Here is a 21,679-nt window from a genome sequence, read left to right as displayed (position 1 = left end):
AGCACGCCAGGCCTCCCTGTCCATCACCAACTCCCAGAGTTCACTCAGACTCACGTCCATCGAGTCAGTGATGCCATCCAGCCATCTCATCCTCGGTCGTCCCCTTTTCCTCCTGCCCCCAGTCCCTCCCAGCATCAGAGTCTTTTCCAATGAGTAAACTCTTCGCATGAGGTGGCCAAAGTACTGGAGTTTCAGCTTTAGCATCATTCCTTCCAAAAGAACACCCAGGGCTGATCTCCTTCAGAATGGACTGGTTGAATCTCCTTGCAGTCCAAGGGACTCTCAAGAGTCTTCTCCAACACCACAGTTCAAACGCATCAATTCTTCAGCGCTCAGCCTTCTTCACAGTCCAACTCTCACATCCATACATGACCACAGTAAAAACCATAGCCTTGACTAGACGGACCTTAGTCGGCAAGGTAATGTCTCTGCGTTTGAATATGCTGTCTAGGTTGGTCATAACTTTTCTTCCAAAGAGTAAGCGTCTTTTAATTTCATGGCTACAGTCACCATCTGCAGTGATTTTTGGAGCCCCCCAAAATAAAGTCTGACACTGTTTCCACTGTTTCCCCATCTATGTCCCATGAAGTGATGGGACTGGATGCCATGATCTTCGTTTTCTGAATGTTGAGCTTTAAGCCAACTTTTTCACTCTCCTCTTTCACTTTGATCAAGAGGCTTTTAGTTCCTCTTCACTTTCTGCCATAAGGGTGGTGTCATGTGCATATCTTGAGGTTATTGATACTTCTCCCGGCAATCTTGATTCCAGCTTGTGTTTCTTCAAGCCCAGCATTTCTCATGATGTACTCTGCATATAAGTTAAATAAGCAGGGTGACAATATGCAGCCTTGACATACTCCTTTTCCTATTTGGAACCAGTCTGTTGTGTGTTAGAGGCTTCTAATTGGGTTAATTGTCTTCATTTTGAGTAATGAATTTTTTTTTTCTGATTCTGAATCTGAATTTTTTGATTTTAAATAAAGTATTACATAGATATACAGATAAGTATTAAGTTGGCCCCAAAATATCAGATCTTTATTCACCACAGTTAGCTTTTAGAACCTCACAAATTGCCTTAGGCAATTAAACATAGACTACAGCACTTTTCAGAAGTCTTAATTAAACTCCCCCTTGAGCTTTAGTAACTAGAGTATTTGTGGCATCGATTTTTGGTATTAGAGAAAGGAAAACAACAAGGGAAAGAACCATCAGATTATTCTCCCCAAACCATTTGTAATTCTCTGTCCTCTGTGTCTTTATCTGTGTTATAGAACTTGCATTTTTGCTCTCATAGTTGTTGATTTTTATGTTTTATACCTGGAGCTTGAGCTTGTTTTCCCCAGTGGCATCAATTTGAATAATAAAAATCATAGTGTTTTATGCTTAAAAGACATGAAATTTTACTTTCTTATCTACCTTTTTATTGTGGAAAATATTATCTTCTGCATTTCTTCATGATTTTATTATTATCTTCATGTTCTATATAAATTTGAAGGAAAATGGGCTTCTCAATATTTGATTTACTTAAAATTACCACTAGCTCATAATTAGGTGAATCATGAAATCATTTACTTTAATTTACAAATTGTTCCAATGAAGTAAACTCTGTATGACAGTTTTTTAAACCATTAATATACTAGTTTCAAATTTTCCTGGAGAACTTTTAGCAGATAAGTGGTTTATTTTTAACCTCCCTTCTTTGGGTGCTTTTTTTTTTTGCTGAGTTCTCTAGTTTTCAGTGTTCTTAAATTCATAGTTTAGCTTACTTAGTGTTTTTTCCCTAGAAAATGTGACAGAACAATGTATACCGTCACGTGCACTAACAAGACAGCAAGTCCGTGCTCTGCAAGATGGTGCAGAACTTTATGAAGCTGTGAAGAATGCGCCAGACCCAAGTTACTTCGAGGTGAGAGAGTAAGTGGGCCTGCAGGAAGTAAGTAAGTGAAGCCTTAGTCTTCATCCTTCAAGGTGAGAAGCTGTTGTCACTCATCTGGTCAGTATAGGAGGCAGTATGTTGAAATGCTGTGTTTCTCAAAGAGGATGTGTGCATTCTAGGATCCTCAGTGATGTACCAAACCCGGTGGTACATTTCTACTTCTGTACCAAACAGAGGATGAGAGGGTTAAATAATTTTATATATTAAATATGGTTTAAAGTGTGGTCAAAACTTGTTTATTTTTAAGGTAAAATAAGTATCTTCAAAGCACTGTCTCAGTTTCCTCAGCTCTTCAGATCCTGCCTAGAGTTTATTTCATGATCCTCTACCTAAGGATAGTTAGTTGGAAAAGTTTCAGAAACACTAAAGTATGTTACAAACAGCACAGGCTTTAGAACCATGGCTCTACCATTTATTAGCTAAGCAAATAGGACATAAAATAGCTGTCAAGTGGGCACAAAAGATGTTTTAGAATCAAATTGGATAATGTATATAAAGTGTATTGTTGCAAAGTTTTATATAAATGTTATTATTAAAACATCATTTCATATATTAAGGTAATCTACTTCCCAAATTTTTAGACACCTGGGTATCTAATTAATGCAACTTCTAAGATTATTTTGCTAAATAGGGAGAAGAGGGGAAATTTTAGGAAGACAGTTTATTGATGAATATTATTTATTTGATGACAGTAAAAGTTGTATACAGCTTTAACTTTCTTAAGTGGGCCCTCACAGTAAACACTGCTCTGCTCAGAGAGTGAGCAGTGCTGTTCTGAATAGAATTCCCCTGTATTCCCAAATGTTACAACACAGACTGTCTATGGATAGTGAGTCTGATTTTCAAGCCTGTGAGTACAGTTGCTACAAGTCTGTATGGCTTTGTTATGCTTTCCTGAGAAATTATTTGTCTCTGTCTCTATGTTTGTTGACGCTTATGAAAACAGTCTTAATTTCATCCATAAAATTTAACAAAATATTATTTTGGTTTCCTTTTATAGAATTTACTTACAAGGAGAAAGTAGGGGGCAGGATGAGAGCTGGGAGACTTAAGTTCTAGACCCTGGCCCTGTGTAGCTGGACAGACCTCAGACCTCCTCCACCACCATCTGCCTGGGAAAGCCTGAGGGTGGCTTATCTCTAAGGGTCTAAGTTTATGTGGTTCTAAGAGATTCACTGAAAGAAAGGTATCATTATCATTCTTAGAGAAAGAAATTGCCATCAATTTCTAAAATATCTGTTAAAAGGACTTGTTTTCAGTGATAATGTTTAGTTGTTGTAGGGCATCTGAAATCACATAATTTTTTAAAAATTAATGTTTAACCAAAAAACTGCCTGTTCAGGAACATCTTTGTAAGGCACAGAGTTCCCCTTCCCAATACAGACTCAGGTATTAACATGGGTGAGTCAGCAGCAGTCTAGTAGGTTATGTGTCAGAATTCTCATTTATTTTATTTTTGGTTCCTTTATTTTTTGTTAACACTGGGTGAGATTCCTAGGAGGTTCAAACACCAGTTTGCTAAATGACTGGGAAAGAAATGTAGAGACAGAGATAAGTGCTTATAGTACATACCTGTTTTAAATATCATCTACTGTTCCAGAGAGTTAATGAAATTATACTACAGGGGCTAAGAATGGAGGGCTTTTGAGCCAACCCCTGCCTATATGGCTCTGCAAATTATTTATTCTGTCTGTACCTCAGCTTCACCACCTACCTCATGGAAACAATAATAGTACCTACCTCATAGGATTACTTTAAGAATTAAATAAATTAATACATTACCCATACATAGACCTGTTTCTGAAATATAATAAGCATTCAGATGTTAGCCATTTAGAATGTCACTGTTGATGATTATGATTATTAGAGTATATTTATAAGTAGGGGTTGATTGGCCCTCAGTAAATTTGTCACAAGGATTACTAAACTGTTTAAGGCACTTGAAAATACTTGTTATGTGATAAACTGAGTACATAAATCTCCATTTTTATATTGTCACATCCTTAACGTGAACTCAGTTCTGTTGTATTTTATCCCCATTTAAAGAGATTCGTCTCCAATAGATGAGGTGGTTTGTTTCTGTTTTGTTTGCTTTATACTCCAAAATCATCTGCCTCACTATACCAATTGGCCACAGGGTTATTTTAGTGAAGAGCAGTTAAGAGCCTTGAATAATCACAGACAGATGTTGAATGATAAGAAGCAAGCCCAGATCCAGGTGGAACTCAGGAAGGCTATGGAGTCTGCTGAGCAAGGGGAACAGATTTTGCCAAGGGACGTTACACCTGTATGGAAGCTGCGTATCATGAGCTATAAGAGAAAGGAAAAAGATTCAGGTCAGTATGGAGAGTTTTTGTTTTTAATCAATTTTAAGTTTAAAAAATTATTAGCTTATTATTTCAAATGGTAGATCAAGAGTTAAGTGAGTATATATCGGGGAGACAAAATGGGCTCCCAGTGCCCACAAAATGACAATATATCCCTTGGATCTTTGTTGTCCTCAGTATTTATTTTTAAACAAGATTCTTAATGATTATCATTTCTTCCATTATAATTTGTCTTTTTCCTCTTTCTCTCAATAGTTATATTGAATATCTGGCGTCCATCATCAGAACTATACTCCCTCTTAACAGAGGGAAAGAGATACAGAATCTATCATCTTACAGCATCAAAATCTAAGAGTAAATATGAAAGAGCTAACATACAGTTGACAGCAACAAAAAAGACTCAGTATCAACAACTACCGGTATAAACTTCTCATCATAATTTTTTAATTTTGATAAATGCGTATTAGTTTGTAGAATCCATGTATACTGATTTTTTTTTTCTTGTAGGCTTCAGATGAAATCCTATTACAAATCTATCAGCCAAGGGAGCCCCTTCACTTCAGCAAATTATTGGATTCAGACTTCCAGCCACCTTGTTCTGAGGTGGACCTAATAGGATTTGTAGTTTCTGTTGTGAAAAAAATAGGTAATACACAGTGTATTTAATGGTAGCTTTTTTATGGATGCCTTGGAAAAGTATTATATTTTAAAATTTGTCTTCCTTATGATTAACTGAAGCTACTAATTGACAAGTTTTATAACTAGTGATTTGAAAGTACATTTAACTTGATTCTTAAAGGCAGTTCTATAATACCACGAGGAAACAACTTATATGCCATTCTGTGCTACTTAAAGAAATTGCTAGAAAATGTTTTGCACCACAGTAATGATTACAAAATAAGTTCCTTCTGCAGTTAACTGAGCTATCAAGCCTTCACCTCCTACCTCAGTTTTTATTCCTCTTTAACATCTTAGCCAAATTAATCTCTACTTTATTCTATCAATATAACTTTGTTCATTCCTCCTTCCATACCCTGTTCTGTTGATTTTATCTGCAAACTATGTGCCCAGCTTATGTCTCAACTTTAGCACAAAAGCCTTCCATTTATTGGTAATTTTATGCCAGGCCCTTCAGCATTTGGTCTCACCACCCCTACCCTCCAGAATTCTGGTCCCCGTGCCCCTTCAGCTGTGCTAACACCTTCCTTGTTATTCTTGCGTCCAGTTTCATCACAGGGCCTTTACCCTCACTGCTCCCTCTCCTAGAAACCCTGCCCCCAGGCAACCATATTCCCTTGGCTCCTTCAGGCCTCTGGTGAAACTCAGCCTCCTAAGAGGCCTTTTCTTGAGCCCTTTTGTAAAAGCTGTATTTCCCCTGCTCCCAACTGAGCACTTTTTCTCCCCTTTTTTGCCTTATTTTTCTCCATAGCACCCACCAGCACCTAACTATGTTTTCTTGATCTCCCTCTTCTGGAGTGTTAGCTCTCTGAGGGCAGAGACTTTGTTACTGCTGTATCATCAGCTCTTAAAACAGTGCCGAGTTCACGGTAGGGTCTCAGATCCATGGATTCCTTGTTGATCAACTGCTCTGTCACAGCTTCTCGCTTCCTCAGCTCTTTGGCTAAGGTTTATCGTCAGTCCTTTTTTCAAGACTTCAACTGTGCCATATTCCAGGAGTTCCTCATATGTTTGAAATGTGAAACTATTGCCCTAATTCTGGGACTGTGTCTTGGCAGGCATAATAATGTAGGATCTTGCTTTCTTTTCTTCCCTCAGAACTTTGTAGAAATTCCTCTCTTGACATTGCACAGTCTAAAATTTCCCCACATTTAGTAGGTGATTTTCTTTTTATGTTTAGATGTCTGAAGAATATGTTTTGAGGTCCAAAAGTTCAAGCTGTATCTTATAAGCATTCTATACAGTTCTCCTGAAACACAGATGACCTTTTAATCTGCAAATTCAGGGAATTCCCTGGTGGTCCAGTGATTAGGACTCAGTGCTTTCACTGTTAAGGGGGCCCAGGTTCAATCCCCGGTTGGGGAACTAAGATTCCACAAACTACATGGTGCAGCTAAATAATAATCTGTAGATTCAGTGCTTTCTTTGTATCAGATAAATTCTGTAATATCTTTGAATGAATCTTTTTTATTTCTCTTAGTAGGATTTCTACTTCAAAGCCAGCAGTTAGTCTTATGTTGGATTTTTTTTAACCTCTTCTCTGATTGCTTCTGTCTTTTCCATCTTCATTCACCATGATTCTATGTCAGTAATTTTTTCTGCAATATGTTTTATTCCTTGTGGTTTGTAATGCATGCATCAGTCCCATTATGGACAGTTTATTGGTGTCTCAGGTTCTTTCTTTGATCCTGCAGTCTCCTTTTGTCTTACAGGAGTATTTTTCATCCAATATCCATATCCAAGCTTTTATTTTATTGATTATGTTCCTATTAAGTACAATAGCATGAGTCAGTTTTGAAGACTTCAGAAATTTTCTTTTAGTTTTATTTTTGGGTTGTGCTCTTTGTCTTTCGCTATGTTCTTTTCTCTTTTTTTGCTTCAAGTGTTTTTGTTTACTTGTGTTTTAGTGCTTTGTGGGTTTTTCTTTAACCACAGTATGTTACTATACTACATGGTTTTTGTAGCATTTTTATTTCATCTTGTCATATTTGGGTTATTCCAAACATCATTATTATTGTTATAGAGGGTGGGTAATGTTTATTCAGTTTGTTCAATCAATATTTATTGAATGCCTGTCATGTGCCAGGCACTGTTCTAAATGCCTAGGTGCATAGCAATGAAAAACAGGCAAATATCCCTGCCCTTATGGAGCCAACATTATGGCTAGGGAGGGAGATCACAAACAAAATAAGTAGCACATACAGTTTTCTTAGTGTGGCTAAGGAAGAAAATGAAGGAGGGAGTGACAGGTAGGATGGGGGAAGGGGAGAGGACTGCAGCTTTAGACAGCAACATGAGGAAAGATCTCACTGCAAAGGTGGCATCTGGATGAGACATGAAGGACTAAAGGGAGAGAGGCCTGTGGACATCTTGGTGGGGGGATGGGAGGACATTCCAGGAAGAAGGGGCGGCAGTGACAAAGGTCGTGTTAGAGAATGACCCTGGTGCCTAAAAGCATTAGCAGCGGCCAGCAAGTGGGCAGTAACAGCTGGGAAGAGGCAGTGGAGGACTGAATTTTGGCATCGGCCTTGCATGAATTCTCTCTCTGAAGGTTTCAAGTAGAGGAGTGATACCCTCTTTTCTTCCAAGGAGCAAGTATCTTTTAATTTCATGGCTGCAGTCACCATCTGCAGTGATTTTGGAGCCCAAGAAAATAAAGTCTCTCTGTTTCCATTGTTTGCTCATCTATTTGCCATGAGGTAATGAGACCAGATGCCAATCTTAGTTTTTTGAATGTTGAGTTTTAAGTCATCTTTTTCACTTTCCTCTTTCACTTTCAGCAAGAAGCTCTTTAGTTCTTTGCTTTCTGCCATAAGAACGGTGTCATCTGCATCTGAGGTGATTGATGTTTCTCCCGGCAATCTTGATTCCAGCTTGTGCTTCATCCAGCCCAGCATTTCACATGTACTCTGCATAGAAGTTAAATAAGCAGGGTGACAATATGCAGCCTTGACGTACTCATTTCCCAACTTGGAACCAGTTTGTTGTTCCATGTCCAGTTCTAACTGTTGCTTCTTGACCTGCATAGAGATTTCTCAGGAGGCAGGTCAGGTGGTCTGGTATTCCCATCTCTTTAAGAATTTTCCACCATTTGTTGTGATCCATACAGTCAAAAGGCTTTGGCATAGTCAATAAAGCAGAAGCAGATGTTTTTCTGGAACTCTCTTGCTTTTTCTATGATCCATCTGATGTCAATTTGATCTCTGGTTCCTCTGCCTTTTCTAAATCCAGCTTGAACATCTGGAAGTTCATGGTTCATGTACTGTCGAAGCCTCATTTGGAAATTTTGAGCATTACTTTGCTAGTGTGAGATGAATGCAATTGTGCGATAGTTTGAACATTCTTTGGCATTGCCTTTCTTTAGGATTGGAATGAAAACTGGCCCTTTCCAGTCCAGTGGCCACTGCTGAGTTTTCCAAATTTGCTGGCATATTGAGTGCATAGCTTGGAAGAAAAGCTATGACCAACGTAGACAGCATATTAAAAAGCAGAGATGTTACTTTGCCAACAAAGGTCCATCTAGGCAAAGCTATGGTTTTTCCAGTAGTCATGTGTGGATGTGAAAGTTGGATTATAAAGAAAGCTGAGCACTGAAGAATTGATGCTTTTGAACTGTGGTGTTGGAGAAGACTCTTGAGAGTCCCTTAGACTGCAAGGAGATCAAACCAGTCCATCCTAAAGGAAATCAGTCCTGAATATTCACTGGAAGGACTGATGCTCAAACTGAAACTCCAATTCTTTGGCCACCTGATGCGAAGAACTGCTGCAAAGTCACTTCAGTCGACTTCAGTGTCCAACTCTGCAACCCCATAGATGGCAGCCCACCAGGCTCCCCCGTCCCTGGGATTCTCCAGGCAAGAACACTGGAGTGGGTTGCCATTTCCTTCTCCAATGCATGAAAGTGAAAAGTGAAAGTGAAGTCACTCAGTCGTGTCCGACCCTCAGCGACACCATGGACTGCAGCCTTCCAGGCTCCTCCATCTGTGGGATTTTCTAGGCAAGAGTACTGGAGTGGGGTGCCTTTGCCTTCTCTGGATGCGAAGAACTGACTTTTTGGAAAAGACCCTGATGCTGGGAAAGACTGAAGGCAGGAAAAATAGGGGATGACAGAGGATGAAATGGTTGCATGGCATCACTGACTTGACGGACATAAGTTTGAGTGAGCTCCAGGTGTTGGTGACGGACAGGGAAACCTGGTGTGCTGCAGTCCATGGGGTTGCAAAGAGTCAGACACGACTGAGTGACTGAACTGAACTGTGATACCCTCTGACTAGGTTTTCTCAGGATCACTCAGGCTGCTCTATTGAGAGTAGACTGCAGCGGGGCGTGAGACTCCAAACAGGGAAATCAGCTGGAGGCTGTTGTAGAAATTTAGGCAATTGATAATAGTTTGGAGGAAACAAAGCAATGGGAGTGGCCAGGAATAGTCGGATTGTGGTTGTATTTTGAAGGTAGGGGGACAGTGTGGATGAAGAGAAGAATCAAGGAGTGAGGGCCGAGTTTTGTCTGAGAAACTAGAGGAATGGAGTTGCTATATAGAGGGGAGTACGCAACAAAAACAGGTGGGCAGGGAAGGCCAGGAGCTTTATCAACTAAAGATTTCTACTTGACAGCTGGATACTGTTGTAAGGGAATCGTCTAGGCTGAAGATACAAGTTGGGAAGTCATCAACATACAGGTGATGCTTAAATTCAGGAGACAGGATGATGAGGTCACTGGGTGTGGGGAGTAGGTAGAGAAAAGAGCCAGGGCCTGACCAGGCCTGTCAGAGGCATTTGATGCCACAGAGAGAGGTAAGGCTGACAAGGGAGAGGTGGGACACGGTGTCCAGAGAGGCAGTGTGCAGAGGCTGCCACCTTTCCACCAGGGACTGCACGTGTGGGATGAACTGGGAACCTCGGCTTCTCTTGGAGACAGACATAAGACTAGATCGTGGTGACGAGGTGAGCTGTGTGAGAGGGACCCGCCAACACCTCATGCAGTTGACTCTTTTTCTGTGGTATTGAAGACCAGTTTTACCCCTCTTAGTTCCTTTATGAAGCTGGGGTATTTTAGTTGCTATCCACTGTTTATTCCCATTATTCCTGGTAGATACTGTGTTGCAGATCATTTTCCCTAGTTCAGCAAGTAGCCCCATGTATTCATTCATCTGCTGAACCACAAACTTAAGCAGCATATCATCTCATAGTTCTGAAGGCTGGAAGTCCAAACTCAAGGTACTGGCAGGGTGGGTTCCTTCCGAGAAAGTCTGTCCTGTGCCTCACTCCCAGCCTCTGACGGTTTGCTAGGAGGCTGTGGCCTTCCTTGGCCTGCAGATGCCTCACCCAGTCTCTGCCTTCTTCACCTGGCAGTCTCCTTGTGTGCATGTCTGTGTCCAAATTCTCCCTTTTCATAAGGACGTTCAATTAGGATGTACTGAAATGAAACTTCAACTTGATTTTGTTAGCAAACACTGTGTTTGCTAGTAAGGTGACATTCACAGGTTAGGATGTTAACATCTTTATGGGGACGCAACTCAATCCATGACTGTTACCCTGTTTTCCACCAGAGCCATTTTCATTATTTCTGATTATTTCTATTTGTTTTTCTTCAGATTTAAGAATACAGAATTCTTAAAATGTGTGTTCTCTCACCAGTGTGGAGAAGCAGACGAGCCCTCTTGTGCTTCGTTCTATCCCACAATCTTCTGTTTCTTTCCTTCATCACCAGTTCTTAAACTTTATATTAGGATATGCCTTATTTATATGTTATTGGTAGACATTTCTTTTTTTATTTAGTTTGATGTCAAGTGTTAGTGGGAGAAATTTCTATCAGAAAGTTTCAAAGTGCCACCCTAAACCTGAACTACCAGTTCTCCAATACCCAACTCTAATCATGAGGTTTCTTAGCTTAAAATCTTCGGTGGCTCCCAGTCCCTTAGAAAATGAAATGCAAACTCCGTCCGATGCCTGAAAAAGCCTTCAGCCTCCTGCCTTAAGCCACCGCCCCACAAACCTCAGCTACTTAGTTTCACATTCTTGGCACACTAAAATATTTAACATTCCTACCTTGAAAAAGTCATTTACTTTGCTTAGAATGCCCTCTTCCTTCCCATCTTGATGAATTTTTCCTATTCATTATTCAGCTTACATGTTTCCTGCTTCCCCAGGGCCTCTGTAACAGAATGTGTTGTCATACTGCGTTGAAATTTTAGCACCATAAGCAACAGGTCCTGAGCTGTTGAAAATCCTGAGCTTTCCCTAAATTTAGTTATTTTGGTTTGTTTTTACCATTAGCATACACAAAATAAATGGCCATACTTAAAGAGTTTCCTTATAACATTTATCCAGTACATATATAAGTGAAGTTTTCCATTTTCTGGCTTTTGTTTTTTCCATTTTAGGTATTGCTCCTTTGGTCTATTTGTCAGATGAATGCCATAATTTATTGGCAATAAAGTTTTGGATAGATCTTAATGAGGACATTATTAAACCTCACATCTTAATTGCTGCAAGCAACCTCCAGTGGCGACCAGAGTGTAAATTGGGAATTCCTACTTTATTTGCTGGAGATTTTTCCATGTTTTCTGCCAGTCCTAAGGAGGGCCATTTTCAAGAGGCATTCCACAAAATGAAAAATACTGTTGAGGTAAAATTAGCCTTGAGCATTACCATACATGTCGGCATTTTCCGGCAGCTTTTATGAAACTTGGATAGTTGACATATAATGTGAGATTTCATCATATATTAATCATTCATGAACCTGAGGAGATGGTGAGTGACAGCCATCAGGGAGGAAAGAATGATTTGACAGGAACCGAATTAGGAAAAATTGTGAGAAGGATGTTGTAGACCATGTAGGCAAACTGGAAATTGGTAACAAGAATTATATGTTACCCGTAGTTTACAGCACATGGCAGTGTAATCACTTAATATGTTGATTCCAAATTTACATTCTAGGGACTTCCCTGGCAATTCAGTGGTTAAGACTCCATGCTTCCATTGCAGGTGGCACAGGTTCAATCCCTGGTCAGGAACTAAGATCCTGCATGCCACGTGGAATGGCCATAAAAGAAAAAAAGCACTTCTAAATTAACATTTTAAACTCCATATCTACTATTTTATCATTTGTACCTGTCTTTGATTTAAAATAATACCAAATAGGAGAACAAAACTTACTGAGTACTTACTGTACATCTGGCCTTGTAAGCCTGTCTCATTTAATGCTCCCACCAACCCTGGGTAGGGAAGATCCCCTGGAGGAGGAAATGGCAACCCACTCCAGTATCCTTGCCTGGAAAATTCCATGGACGGAGGAGCCTGGCAGGCTAGAGTCCACGGGGTCGCAAAGAGTCAGACACCACTAAGCAACTTCACTTCACTTCACCAACCCTATAACGTAGGGAACTATTTTCCCATTTCATTGATGAGAAACAGAAGTCACACATCCACATTGGTAGAACCAGGATTCATGCTTAAGCCATCTGAATGCAGAGTCCAGACTATTATTAACTACCATGCAGTGCTGCCTCCCAATAAAATTCGGTGTTTTATAAATGCTAACTTGTAATAATGAAAATCTATAAAAGATAAGCCTCTTAGTCCTGTAGTTTAATATTTGAAATATGTTATTCAGAATTCATATAAATAAAAGTCTATTTTAAAAGCATTAGCTATATAAAATTTGTATAATATTCTACCTGGACTCAATGTACATCATGAATAATAACACCCTAATTTATTTATGGCTTCTAAACTGGGGGCTGTAAATGTAAACTAGGGGTTACATTCACTATTTGGTTCCCTTGTGGAGTACTTACTGTTTCTATCCTAGATTTTCTCTTGACAACTTTCAAGGGCAGTTCATTTACATATCATTTAAAATTTTAACAAAATAGTGATAACTTAGGTTAAACCATAATCAAACTGCTGCTATTTGACTCTTTGTGGCTTCTGAAACAAGTTTCATATGGTATAACCTGTATGTTATTTCAGTTAATTCTTAGAACAGATATGAAGATGTTCTCATTTTGAAAGTGAAAATTGCTCAGTTGTGTCTGACTCTTTGCGACCCTGTGGACTATACGGTTCATGGAATCTCCAGGCCAGAATAGTGGAGTGGGTAGCCTTTCCCTTCTCCAGGGGATCTTCCCAACCCAGGGATCAAACCCAGGTCTCCCCCATTGCAGGTGGATTCTTTACCAGCTGAGCCACCAGGGAAGCCCAAGAACACTGGAGTGGGTAGCCTATCCCTTCTCCAGGAGATCTTCCTGACCCAGGATATCTTTTTCCCTCACACACACACCCTCTTTCCTTCTCTCCCTCTAATAAATCACTGATGTAGCTTTTGCATTTTTACACTGGTGAATTATTTGACAGCTGCTATCATTTCAGGTTTTAAAGGTAACATTTTCTGAAAACATATGAATGTGTAGGTTTGCATTTTACAAACCAGCTTTTCCAATTTATTTTCTTAGAATATTGATATGTTTTGCGAGGATGCAAAAAACAAGCTGATTCGTTTACTTAATGCAAGTAATCCCAAGTGGTCCACCCCGACTAAAGACTGTACTTCAGCACCACCCACTGCTCAAACAGTCCTTGGTTCAGGAAATAAGTTTCCGGTAAGTTAATCTAAATTAAACAGATTTTATAAATACTCTATAGAAAGGCAACAATATATTCCGATGTATACCTAGTAAACATAATAAACTGTAATTAAACTTAATTAGAAAGTGTCATTAATTATTAGTGCCTCCTATAGGTATAGGCTATCTGGAAAGTTTATCTTGTTTACTGAAGCCAGAATGTAACACTCTTTGGGGGCAAATTTTGTAAATGGGTGCTTTCATTTTTAGCATTCCCAGTACACATGACTGAGATGTTTTTGCCCATGTCTTTTTGCTCAGAGGACTATCCTGTATAACTAGGGTTGTTTCTAAGCTCAATTTAACTCTAAATCACAATAAAAGCAAATCGAGCTAAAGTCTGTAATTTTGCTAAAGACTAGTTCTTAAGTAGCTGAACTTGCTAAGTTATATATATTAACTCATTTAACCTTCACAACAACCCTGAGATAAAAATTATATACAGTTTACGGACAAGGAAAGTATGACATACAGGGGTTAAGCATTTGCCGCCAGTCAGTCTAGAAAAGTAGGAACATAGGCTGTGTTCTTAAAATGATTTTAAAATGCTTATTTTTGTTTAACCTGTTAATAACAAAAAGATTAAAGTATAAATTATGTCTCCTACCTCCTTTTTGCTTTTACTACAATTATTCTTCATCTTTATTTTCATGTCATTTTTATATCCTCTTATGCAACAATCTTTCCTTCTGGAATAAGAATAATAATATTAATGTCTCTTGAAATCATAGCCACTAGGGGAGTGAAAGTGTGTGGTATTTGTATGCTTACATATTTTTTAATAAAGCTAATTTGATTTTTTTTCATATATTAGGACATAATTATATAGGCTACGTCTTTTTTTTTTTTCATTAGCTGTCTTCTCCCAGCAGTGAGATGAATTACCAAAGTCCGTTGTCACTTTGTAAGCTAAAAGAGAAGTCTGTCTGCACACCTGTATCAGCCCAAGTGACTTCAAAGTCTTGTTGCAAAGGAGAAAAAGAGACTGATGACCGAAAAAGCTGCAAAAAGAGAAGAGCCTTGGATTTCTTGAGTAGACTGCCTGTACCTCCACCTGTTAGTCCCATTTGTACATTTGTTTCTCCAGCTGCACAGAAAGCATTTCAGCCACCACGGAGTTGTGGCACCAAATATGAAACACCTATGAAGAAAAAAGAATTGACTTATCCTCAGATGACTCCACTTGAAAACCTTAACAACATTTCTCTTTTGGAAAGTGATTCGATAGCTGATGAAGAACTTGCACTGATAAATACCCAAGCCCTTTTATCTGGTTCAGCAGGAGGAAATCAACTTACATCTACCAGTAAGTCCAACAGGACTGTTCCCACTAGTCCTAAGGATTACGTTGGACTGAAAAGGCCTTACACTACATCTGTGATCAAAGAACGAGAGAACTCCCCAGCCAGGACTGAAGAACAGGAGACTAATATGCAGGACACAAGTGCAATAAAAAATATATCCAAGAGACTGCAAAGGCGACTGAAACCAAAATGACAATAAATCAGTTATTGACTCAACCTTTCCAGTTTGTAAAACATAGAGTTTCAAACTGTACATTGCAATTTGCATAATGAGGAAAGGAAGGAAATAGTTAAAAGTTTATCTGGTGTTTGTATATCACAGAAATGCTCTTTCCCTTTTTCTTTATTGGTATATTCTTATTTCAATTATATATCTTAAAACTGTGTAACTATATATTAACTAATCAAGAAAATCTCCTTTAAACCTTTATGACTGGGTTTGATCACTCTAAGTATTACAAATGAAGTAAACACGACTGTTTCTTTTAGATTGTGTTCTTATAACTACAGGAAACTAAAGTTATTTTGACTCACATAATTCTTTTTGGTTTAGTTCCATTTTAGGTTTGTTTTTAAGAGGTAACCCACTATGAACCAGTTTCCCATAATGCATATGTTGGTTCTAATACAGTTTTTTCCTGATCAAAGAAGTCAAGATGAGTAAGATATTACAGTGGTGTTTTCTTTCGACCAGTTCTTCATCCTTAAGTCAGCATGACTACAAGAAAAACAGAACCCTCGGTGCACTTCCTTTTTTGATGCCATTTTGATCTGTAAAATTAAATTATTTATTAAAAGTTGAAATACTTTAAATCAGAAACAGACTTCATTGTGTTAATTTGTTTTTATTTCTTAACAAAATGATCTGAACTGCAACTTAAGAGAAAATCTTTCTTTCAAATTGGCACTGATTCTCCTTGCTTTCAGTCCTATCACAGGATTCAGCAAGCAGTCCCTTTTAAACCTAGTTTTCACTAACCACCAAAGCAGATGAGAACCATTCAATTTAAGACGGTATTCTCATTTGTTACTTTAATAGAGAAAAAAGAGAAAGCAGTTCAAACTAGGAGCTAATAGCATAAAGTGTTTTAGTATGTCTTAAATTTATATACAATATCATGTTTTTAAATCTCATTATAAACACACCTTAAAGCCAAGAATAAATCCTTTCAAAAAGCAATTTGCTTCCTTCTATAACTGTGACCCATGTTTTTTCTTGCTTCTGAAAATTAACATAATAGTCTGTTCTGCTATTCTTTCTAACTTAAGTGTTCTGCCAGTCTTGTTAATGTGATTTAACTTTTTTTCATAAAACAATTTGGTCTTCATATCCTAATCATTTTCCCAATGATCCACCCACTAGAACAGGAAATAAAACTTGAGTCTCAGCTGAACAGAAAAAATTATAAGAATTCAGCCTTTTTGTTTCTTGAAAAAACTTAAGCTATTACCACCTTCATTTTTCATTAGCATTTAGACTACCCATAATGGAGACATCTAACATACACTCTGCTGTTTATAAACTGTAAATAATATAGCCAAGCTATATAAATAAAATGTGAAGCTTGAGTATATATGGATATTGTCCCCCCAGAAGTGACAATTTAATTATTACAAAGTCATCAATGTACACTGCATGATAAGGGGTAAATGGTAAAAGCAATTTGTGTTACTCAACAATCACTTAATGAGAGCCTCTTGTGTATATAAAGCACTCTGCCGACCCTGTGAGTGATGCAAATATTAATACACAAACAAGTCAGTGTTAAGTGTTCAAAAATTTTTAAAAATCAGGAGTCGTGGGTGTTGAAAGAAAAAATAGGTCATTTCTAGATGGGATAAACAAAGTTGGTGGCATTTTATTAATGATTTTATGCTCCCAAAAGGGCAAATGTACCAGGGAACTATTCTGAGCTCTTTCAGAGTAGGACAAATAAATACAAAGTAGCCCAGCCCAGGCCAGGTGAACCAGAAACCCTAAGCAGAGAGTCAGAAGTAAATCAGGTGGGCTTGAGTTATGATCCTTCAGCTGCTCCTATGGAACTGAGCAAAGAAACTCTCATCTGGACTCTGACACTTCTCACCTCTACTATCCTAAATGAGTCAAGCCACCCACACTGACCTCGTTCTGCACTGACCTAGGGACCACGTTGTCTAGGATTACCCAGGACTATCTGGGGTCTGGAAAACAGGAGTACTGTTAATGTAGATTATCATTATTACTAGATTATTATGTGTTATGTGTTGAGCTTGGATACACAGAATTTAGCCAAACTATACTTTAGATTCATTCAAATTCACTTAATTTTAGTTTGTTGGGCAAACTTTGCTACTACTCAAAGGAGACATCAATTTTTTTAAATGTTAATGAAATTAATGAAAAAATTACAAATCATTGCTGGTAATCATCAAGATGTTGAATAGATTTCAATAGTACTGCTGCTGCTGCTGCCAAGTCGCTTTAGTCATGTCCAACTCTGTGTGACCCCATAGACAGCAACCACCAGGCTCCCCTGTCCCTGGGATTCTCCAGGCTAGAACACTAGATCTGGAATATTAATACAGTCTTTCTAATGTACAGAGATCAAAACTTTGGAGCTGCCAACTGATAATATACATTTATAGGAATAATTTTTTAAATTTGCTTAATTTATACAAACAAGTAAAATATAAAGTTGCTTTTATCTTTACCTCTGTGTCTCCTAGTCATCAAAGAAGATGGGTAAATATAGTTATAATATAGAAAAACTAGTTTTTAATAGGGTAGAATTTTGTGAAATTTATGGCAAATAAGTTTTTATTAAAACCCAAAAAATTAGATTCAATGACAAGTCCATATAAAGCAATACCATATATAATTTTTAATAACCATAAAAGCACCATTATATATAACACTTAAAATAATGCTTCACAAAACATTAGAAAGAAGTTGTCAGCCAACAAGAAATAAAGCATACATCCTACATGGTCTTATCCGTGGTCTCACACCAAATTAATCTGATTCCAACCTGTTAAAATTTGATTTGGATTCATAAATTCAATATTAATATAAAAACTGTAGTAGAACTTTGTCTTAACGCCTCACAAAACACTGAGACTGCTCCTCACAAAAGGAGCATGACTTTTCCTGGTTCCATGTCAGGACATCCTGGGATGCTTCATTCCTTGTACGCCCAAAACTTTGGAGCTGCCAACTGATTATACACATTTATAGGCATAATTTTTTTTAATTGCTTAATTATTCCTCTTAAAAATCGGTGTTTTATAAAGGCAGGCTTGTTTTATGTACAGTGTTAGCTCAACAGCCAAACAGGTTTATCACTGTTATCAAACAGGTTTAACCCTGTTTGATAAAGTGGTAGTTAAAACACAAGATGTGACTTGAAACAACGACACTGATTTTCCTCAGTAGCTTGTATCACTATTAAGATTTTAACAGATATTTTTAACAATGACACACCGCTAAAATAAAGTGATAATTTCCCAAAGTGTCTACTTTGAAGGACAATATTTCCTTAGGTATAGACTTCCTGGTGTCTTCATCTTAAAGGAAAATCAATATCATCATTATAGCCACACATCTCACATTTTTCGATACACAGATGATCAAAAGTAGCAATGGCATTAAAAAATTGTTCCTGCCTACTATTTCTCCTCCACTTTTCCAACTTTCCTGATGGAGATGAATTTCCTGAAAAAATAGACTGCTTCAGAGAAAGGGCTACTGAAGCTTTATATTAAAAACACTTCAGTTCATTAATGAGCCTGTGTGGTTGATTACGTTCTTGGGTATGTTCTCAGGTTTCAGTTTTGAATTAGTTCTTTCCCTAGAGAAAAGATTTTGTTTAATCAAATCGGCAGAATTCCCAGCATCAGACCATGCACATAGGATCACTTTAACAAATGCTTGTTGAAGAGGCATGTAACGACTTCTGCACAGAAACTCTCAGGCTTGACTATTTACACTGGAATTAGAGCTCTGACTACCACTGAACGGAGAATAAATACCAAAAATTGAAGTAAAAACTGATTTAGGAAAATTCGGAATGCCTATAAGAGAGGCCTCTAATACCCATGGTGACAACCACCCCTCCTGTTAAAGGAGCTCTCATTAGTGAAGCTGCCATGTGCCCTCCGGTTTGGGAACTCTGCGTAGGTGTTCCAGTACCCTGCACCGTTGGAAGGAGATGCATTATTCCTGTCCTGGTTTCTGTTCGCTCTGCTTGGTTTTTCTGCGTGCAGCACACTGTAAAAGGTAACATCATGTTCATACCGTTCTTTCATTCGGTGTATTTTCTCTCTTGGGACTCCATGAATGTTTCTTCTACATGGAAAAAAAAAATGCAAATGTTTAGTTAAGGCAGCATATCAAAATGAGTTATATTTTACAAGTATTTGTAGTTTACAAGTCCTGTATTATTACACAGATATGCACTCCCTATTCTCAGGATGGAACTCTGACAAAAGCAAAACATCATGTTAAGCAGTTATCATTCAGCGTAACTGTTTTTCATGCGGCCCTGCACACCCCCAAACTATCCTGAGGTAAAACATCAAAAAATGCTGTTTCTGGAAATCTCAAGTCTGTGCTTCAAAACATAAGACAGCACCATGAGCTCTTCTTATGTGTTTGCCAATTTGTTATGCATATATCAATAATCACTTATGTCAGTCCTAGATAATTCTGCTGCTGCTGCTGCTGCTGCTAAGTCACTTCAGTCGTGTCCGACTCTGTGCGACCCCACAGACGGCAGCCCACCAGGCTCCCCCGTCCCTGGGATTCTCCAGGCTAGATCCTTATTAAAACAACATTCTTCAATTCTCATGGACATAAGAATCAATTAGGGATATAGTTTTGAAATGTAATTATCAGAGATTTCAACTAAGAATGGGGTCCATGAACTAGGACTTCTAAAAATATTTATTATTTATTTTTTTGGCTGTGGTGAGTCTTTGTTGCCACAGTACCGGGGCTTTCTCTAGTTGCGGGACACGGGCCTCTCATTGCAGTGGCTTCTCTATTGCAGAGCACGGGCTCTAGGTGTGTGGCGTCAGGAGTTGTGACATGTGGACTCAGTGGATACAGCTCCCAGACTGAGTAGTTGTGATGCATGTGCTTACTGCTCTGCAGCACATAGGATCCTCCTGGACCAGGGATCAAATCAGCATTCCTTGCATTGCAAGGCAGATTCTCAACCACTGGACCACCAGGGATGCCCCATGAACTAGGATTTTAACAATCACCTCAGCTGATTCTGACAGAGGTTTCCCTTGGGAAACACTATCTGCTTATAACCATAAGATGAATTAGACTTATTCCTAAAAAGTAAATTCTGACCTCACTGGTTACTTTAAATCATTGACATTACCAAATAGCACAGATGGTGAATTATCAGAACCCATGCATTCAATCAACAAGTTAGTATTATTTGGACATTTATTGCTTTACAAACTAGAAGCGGCATCTAGACCATAAATGAACCACAGACTGTTCAATATCTGAAGGTCTTTGTTTAGCCTAAGTGCAAAAACACCACTCACAAGTGCAATTCCATGCAGAGGAAAGTGCTTTTAAATGTCCATTAATGAAGAAGCATTTTAGCAGAATGTTAAATATGTCCTTTTTGAGGACCAAGTCCAAGCCAAGATTTAGCATTTAGCATTATATTAGAAAACTGACCCCAAAGTAAAGTCTTTCACATTAATAATTCCAAAGTTATCAATTTCCAAGAATTACCATTTCTGGCCTGAAAACTACCATGTCCATTTCCAGCCTGAAAAGATTCTTTTGTTCGGTCTGAAATACCTGAAAACAGCAGGATACATAATGAGGAGCTAGAAAAACAAAGAAGTACCTTGCTAACTCTTGAACGTTGAATTTCCAGCGAGTGTCAGGTTCTCGGAATATAACTTCATAGTTATTTTCAAGTGCCTGATTTTTCAAAAGTACATAAAACATTGAAGACATGGTATGTATGTTTGGGAATGTTTATGCTGCCATTTAACATTTACTACAACTCTTTTCTAACATTCCTTTTGTTTAATCAGTAATTCAATGCCTTAATTTATGTTAACAAATACAGTTGGTACATATCCATACTTAGCCACTCTCAGATTATATTATGGTTCCCAATGATAAATTTTCAGTAATTCTACCTACTATGTTGGAAAATGACAAAAGTTCTTTGTTTTGAACCTTTAAAAAGATAGATCGTTGAACTTGTTTTAAATTCCCTGTCCATAGGAATGAGCAATGAACTCCAATGGTTTCCCACAGTCCCGTATATGTGATTATCATAAGTCCACTGTCACCAAGTGCCTTGGCTAGTCCTCACAGCTTGGTGTACAAAGTGAGAGTACCAAAGGCACAGAGCTTGGGAAATAAAAATGATTTCCACATACTTCACATATTCTTCCCTCCAAAAAGTAGCTCTCCCATCCATGCCACATAGTTTGGCTCAATTCACCGTGCCATATTTCCTTGAGTTTAGAAAATGATTACCATTTCCACGGAAACATCAAATGTTCTTTGCATTAATTAACTGACTACTACTTATTTTATCTCAAACTGAACTTTCTGTTATGACTACTGTTTGTTGTGTTATAAAACACAGAATAAAATGGGCTAAGTAAGGGGATTTCCTCTTCATTCTTTAGATGGACACTTCTAATTTCAGAAGGATATCAAATATCATATGTGGAAAATATCTAGTTTCTGTGTCTTAGTAGTAGCTCTGGATGGCTGGGAAAGATTGTACATGTCTAGATATTAGAAAATAAAAAGTAAAATGACTTCCCTTAAGCCACT

General features: G+C 38.2%; 2 protein-coding genes across 15 annotated transcripts in view; one reads left to right on the top strand and one right to left on the bottom strand.

Moving 5' to 3' along the window:
• Positions 1-15,691, top strand: part of BRCA2 (BRCA2 DNA repair associated) — a 53,901-nt gene extending 38,210 nt beyond the window's left edge. For 4 of the 12 annotated variants that reach the window (XM_042254798.2, XM_042254797.1, XM_042254799.1 and 1 more), the window contains 7 exons: positions 1,785-1,906; positions 4,074-4,272; positions 4,519-4,682; positions 4,771-4,909; positions 11,324-11,568; positions 13,397-13,543; positions 14,423-15,691. In XM_042254798.2, coding sequence (XP_042110732.1) covers positions 1,785-1,906; positions 4,074-4,272; positions 4,519-4,682; positions 4,771-4,909; positions 11,324-11,568; positions 13,397-13,543; positions 14,423-15,064 — 1,658 coding nt within the window. In that variant the 3' untranslated portion in view covers positions 15,065-15,691. Of the gene's footprint in view, positions 1-1,784; positions 1,907-2,936; positions 4,273-4,518; positions 4,683-4,770; positions 4,910-8,305; positions 11,569-13,396; positions 13,544-14,422 lie in introns of those variants that run through there. The other 8 variants (XM_060394457.1, XM_012184606.5, XR_009595234.1 and 5 more) reach the window with 7 other exon arrangements.
• A 1,949-nt stretch (positions 15,692-17,640) lies between these two features.
• Positions 17,641-21,679, bottom strand: part of N4BP2L1 (NEDD4 binding protein 2 like 1) — a 22,263-nt gene continuing 18,224 nt past the window's right edge. The window contains exons 3-4 of one of the 3 annotated variants that reach the window (XM_027973025.3): positions 20,609-20,677; positions 17,641-19,195 (exon numbers count right to left, since the gene is read on the bottom strand). In XM_027973025.3, the coding sequence (XP_027828826.1) occupies positions 19,152-19,195; positions 20,609-20,677 (113 nt within the window). In that variant the 3' untranslated portion in view covers positions 17,641-19,151. Of the gene's footprint in view, positions 19,196-20,608; positions 20,678-20,726; positions 20,804-21,679 lie in introns of all 3 variants that reach the window. The other 2 variants (XM_004012135.5, XM_027973024.2) reach the window with 2 other exon arrangements.

The sequence above is a fragment of the Ovis aries genome, chromosome 10, assembly GCF_016772045.2.
Source record: "Ovis aries strain OAR_USU_Benz2616 breed Rambouillet chromosome 10, ARS-UI_Ramb_v3.0, whole genome shotgun sequence".
In the NCBI taxonomy this organism is placed as follows: Eukaryota; Metazoa; Chordata; class Mammalia; order Artiodactyla; family Bovidae; genus Ovis; species Ovis aries.
This window is presented reverse-complemented; position numbering and strand designations above follow the sequence as displayed.